At 32.9% G+C, this 4,914-nt stretch overlaps 1 protein-coding gene across 1 annotated transcript in view; it reads right to left on the bottom strand.

Annotated features, from left to right (window-relative positions):
* Positions 1 to 859: 859 nt before the first annotated feature.
* LOC106868643 (zinc finger protein 62) overlaps positions 860 to 4,914 on the bottom strand; it is a 5,687-nt gene continuing 1,632 nt past the window's right edge. The window contains exon 2 of the mRNA XM_014914003.2: positions 860 to 3,296. Within this exon, the coding sequence (XP_014769489.2) occupies positions 1,109 to 3,115 (2,007 nt within the window). The 5' untranslated portion in view covers positions 3,116 to 3,296 and the 3' untranslated portion in view covers positions 860 to 1,108. The remainder of the gene's footprint in view (positions 3,297 to 4,914) is intronic.

The following is a 4,914-nucleotide window of genomic DNA, read 5'->3' as shown; positions in this document are numbered from 1 at the left end:
GTTATGCATTGTGTCGCATTGATTCTGTCAGAAATTTATACTAAGGGCACACGTGCCGTAGAATACTCAGCCACTTACACGTTAATTCAAGTATTCGAACAGCTAAATCTTCGTCGTTATCGATCCGGCCTTGCAAAATTCTTTTTGTGCTCAGTGAAAAAGAAATCAGAGCGGTTTATATGGGGTAATTTCACATTAGAGAGTGGAACGTACAATTTCCTGTAATTCAGACCGCCTCATAGCCCCAGCAGACAAAATGAAAAAGGCCTTGCTCCGGAAGATGGCAAGGGAGATGCACTAGAACAGGGGTTTTCAAACTGTGGTCCGCAGAAAAGAATTTTTTAATTTATGATTTTCTTTTTCATACCGATAATGGCCAATTTTGTTTTGCATTACACACTTAAAAATCATTTGAGAAGTCTTTTTCGTAAGGGAAGGGGGGGGGGGGGAAACATTTCCAAAGAGAGAAAAAACAGTATTTCATTGTTTTCTCTAAACTTCTAAACTATCTAACAGTTTTCAAAATAACTATGGATGTTCAACAAGTACTGCTAGTCAATGATATTAACCTGTTACCGTCTGTGTATGTAAGACTATAACTATGGAACGAAATAATAGGTATAATGGTAAGCATACAATATAACAGAATATTATGCATTATTTTTAAAATTGTGTTCTGTAGTTAAGGTTATTAAAAGTGTTTGTTACATTTCTTTTTAACAATTTTAAAATAATTTTAGTAACAGAGCCTTAATGGAAAAGAGTACAAAAATAAGCCAGTAAATAAGAGATGGACAAACAACCGGATGAACAGATTAAAACCGTGGGGTTAAGGAAATGGTAAGTGCAATAAAACGAATTGGTGTCGGAAGAAATTTTAATATAAATTAGTGAATACAGTTGCGAAGTTATCTCCCTTCTATCGGAGAAATTCTAGGTTTGAAATCCAATTCTGACCTATCTAACAGCAGCTTTAAAAAAAATTATAACCGAGCTACAATTTACATCGGATGTTTATTTGTTCGTACCTAGATAACTTATTAGTATGACAATGTTCTAACACAAATATTACAAACGTATATTTTCTCACCTGTGTATGCGTTTCTCACTAGTGTAAACGTTTGTGGACAGATAAAGTACTTTGTTGAGAGAATGCTTTACCACAGACATCACAGTGATAAGGTTTGTCACCTGTGTGAATATGTCTATGATTCAATAAATGATTATTTTGAGAGAATGATTTACTGCAGATGTCACAGTGATATGGTTTCCCTCCTCTATGAACACGTTTATGTATGTTTAAATCAGAATTAGAAATGAATGTTTTTTCACATGAATCACAATGATACAGTTTATCTCCTGTGTGAAGACGTTTATGTCTCGATAAATTACAAGAGCGTGAGAATGCTTTACCACATAGATCACAGTTATATGGTTTCTCTCCTGTATGAATTGTTTGATGCATAGTTAATGTAATGCTAGCACCGAATGATTTACCACAAATATCACAATGATATGGCTTCTCTCCAGTGTGAATACGTTTATGAGAATGTACAGAACTATTATTAGTGAAGGCTTTACCACAAATATCACAATGATATGGTTTTTCTCCTGTATGAATACGTTTATGTTTCGATAAAGATCCACTCACAGTGAAACTTTTACCACAGATATCACAGCAGTATGGTTTTTCACCTGTGTGAATGCGTTTATGGGCCAATAAAGTTGAAGTATTAGAGTATGTCCCACCACAGGTATCGCAATGATAAGGTTTCTCTCCTGTATGAACACGTTTGTGTTTAGTTAAATAACCACTTACAGTGAATGATTTACCACAAATGTCACAGTGGTATGGTTTCTCACCTGTGTGAATACGACTATGGATCGATAAATAACTGCTGTGAGAGAATGCTTTACCACAAATATTGCAATGACAGGTTTTTACACCTGTGTGAGTCCGTTTGTGATTAGATAAATAATCTTTGGTAGAGAAATATTTACCACATGTATGACAGTGATAAGGTTTTTCTCCTGAATGAAGAAGTTTATGGGTCTTTAAATTACCTCTTTGGGAGAATGCTTTACCACAAATATCACAGTGATATTGTTTTTCCCCTGTGTGTATATATTTGTGGTTAGATAAATTTTCATTTGTAAAGAACTTTTTACCACAAATATCACAGTGATATGGTTTTTCTCCTGTATGAATACGCTTGTGAGCCATTAAATTAGAATTCTGTGAAAACGTCTTACCACAAATATCACACTGGCATGGTTTCTCGCCTGTGTGAATACACTTGTGTTTAGATAAATGACAATTCATACTGAATGTTTTATCACAAACATCACACTTGTATGGTTTCTTATCTGTATGAGTAACTTTATGTACTGATAACAGACTACGACAAGTGAAAGTTTTATCACAGGCATCACACCGGTATGGTTTTTCTCCTGTATGAATGCGTCTATGTACAGTTAAGGAACTTTTAACAGAGAAAGTTTTACCACAAATATCACAATGATATGGTTTTTCTCCTGTGTGAACACGTTTATGTATCAATAAATAGTTATCTTTAGAGAATGCTTTACCACAAATATCACAGTGGTATGGTTTTTGGCCAGTGTGTATAAGTTTATGTGTTATAAGTGAACTACTGGCAGAGAATGCTTTACCACAAATATCACACTTATATGGTTTTTCGCCTGTATGAATACGTTTGTGTACAGTCAAAGAAAATTTAACACTGTACTTCCGACCACATATATCACAACTGTATGGCTTCTCTCCTGTGTGACTACGTTTGTGGCTCAATAAACTCTTCTTTAGAATGAATGTTTTACCACAAATATCACAATGGTATGGTTTTTCTCTTGTATGAATACATTTATGGTTAATTAAATTTTCATTTGTAGAGAACTTTTCATCACAAATATCACAATCATAGAATTTGGAATCTGTATGAATAGACTGATGTTGACTTAAACATTTTTGCATTTTAAAAGACTCACCACATGTGTCATACATGAATGGTGTCTTTTCTGTTTGATGAGAAACACCATTGTTATCAGGATGCCTTTCATTACAGACCTGACCCTCATTCAGTTCATTTTCCATAATCTTTGGATTTACTTCACAAAATAGAAAAATACTTTACTTCTGGAATTTTCGACAGATAAATATTTCCCCAAATATCTTTTCTTTCAAAATATAGGTTCTTCAAAAGTGACCTTTGTCAAATAATATTTCCTATATCCTTGGTAATATCATTATTTAGTCTTCAATGTCATCAGATACCCTGAAATATATAAAGAGAGTAATGTATAAGCAACAATACAATGCTAACATATGAAAGATGAGATTTCCGACCACAGACATTGAAAGAAAAAAAATAATAAATCAGACATAAAAAATATACACCCAGAAGAAAGGCAGAATATTATGGATATGTGAAAGAAACAAGTACAGTTAATGAAACAGGTAGTGGTTAACACCACTCTCTAAGATAAGGAAACATTTCTACACCTCTAAAACACAAGAATCGTATCCAAGTACAACAGTTTATTGACTGAATGATGTAAAGACTTGATGGTTGTGTTTAGTCTGATTTGTTAATGACCAAATCAATTATCTGAACAAAATTCTCCTCACCTGTCGCATCCAAATTATTCAAGGACTCTGGGTGTATATGTATATAGACATATATATAAAGTCATAAATGACAGAGAAGTAGTTTGATGAAATTTTAATTAACAATTAAAAAATTCAAATATCTATCCCAACAATTTGTTTCATAACTTAAAAACATGTACATAATTTATAGTATTATATTTAATAATAAATATATCACTTACATGCCTGCATTAATGCGAAACATCATTCAAAATAATGCAGAATTTAAGCTAGGTCTTGACTCCATACATTATGACAAACACACACACACATATATATATATATATATATATATATATATATATATATATATATATATATATATATATGCAAGTAAAAATAAATACAAAAAAAGGGGGGGGGTTGTATGATTGTGTATAGAGGAATATATTATTTTGTTTAAAAGAGTTCCAATACTGTCTGTTTTTTATGTTTTATATTCCTGCAGAACCAATGTGGGGTATAGAATATGGAATATACAATATATAATATAATATACAATATATAATATAAAATAAAATAAAATAAAAATGGATGGCACCATGAAATAAAGTATTGAATGTAGATGAAATATTGAGTGTTCAATATAAAGGACCAAATATATAAATATAAGTATATAAAGGCGACTCGAGTTTCAGGGTTATTTCCCTTCGTCGTATATATGAAAATGGAACAAAAACGCAATAGAGGACAATAAAACATTCGGACAGATAGATGATACAAAGGCGGACAAGAGAAACAATTAGGACAGGGAAAAAGAAGGGCAAGTAATTCGTGGCCTTCTTTCTTACTGTTTCGGGCAGTTACACTTGAGACAGTTCGATCTGGTTGTCCACCAAAAAGTCTAAGCACTGAGAATTAGATTTTTTCTAAGAAGCTAGCGAATGTGTATGGCATGAAAAGATTAAAAAAAAAAACACAGAGAACATGAAACACAATTACAAATACAACCAACAATTATATAACAGGTGTCTTTCGACAGAAAACAAATCAAATTGCGCTGCTGTGTATGAAGTGAAAGCCTAAAAGCAGGAACATAGGAGATGGACATAAGAGATGTTGGTGATTGGCAGTCAGGTCAAGAAAGAAGGATGATAGATGGCCGGGCACCGGTCAGATGGAAGGAGGAGAGACGGTGGGGAGTGGGGGTGGACTGAAATTTTGAAAATGCGATTTAAAAAAAAAAAATTTTCAGAATCGGAATCTCCATAGCTTAAAACGTGGGATTCCGTAAAAAAAAAAAT

The sequence above is a fragment of the Octopus bimaculoides genome, chromosome 8 (genome assembly GCF_001194135.2).
Source record: "Octopus bimaculoides isolate UCB-OBI-ISO-001 chromosome 8, ASM119413v2, whole genome shotgun sequence".
In the NCBI taxonomy this organism is placed as follows: domain Eukaryota; kingdom Metazoa; phylum Mollusca; class Cephalopoda; order Octopoda; family Octopodidae; genus Octopus; species Octopus bimaculoides.
The sequence above is the reverse complement of the archived record's forward strand: the minus strand, read 5'-3'. Positions and strand labels throughout refer to the sequence as shown.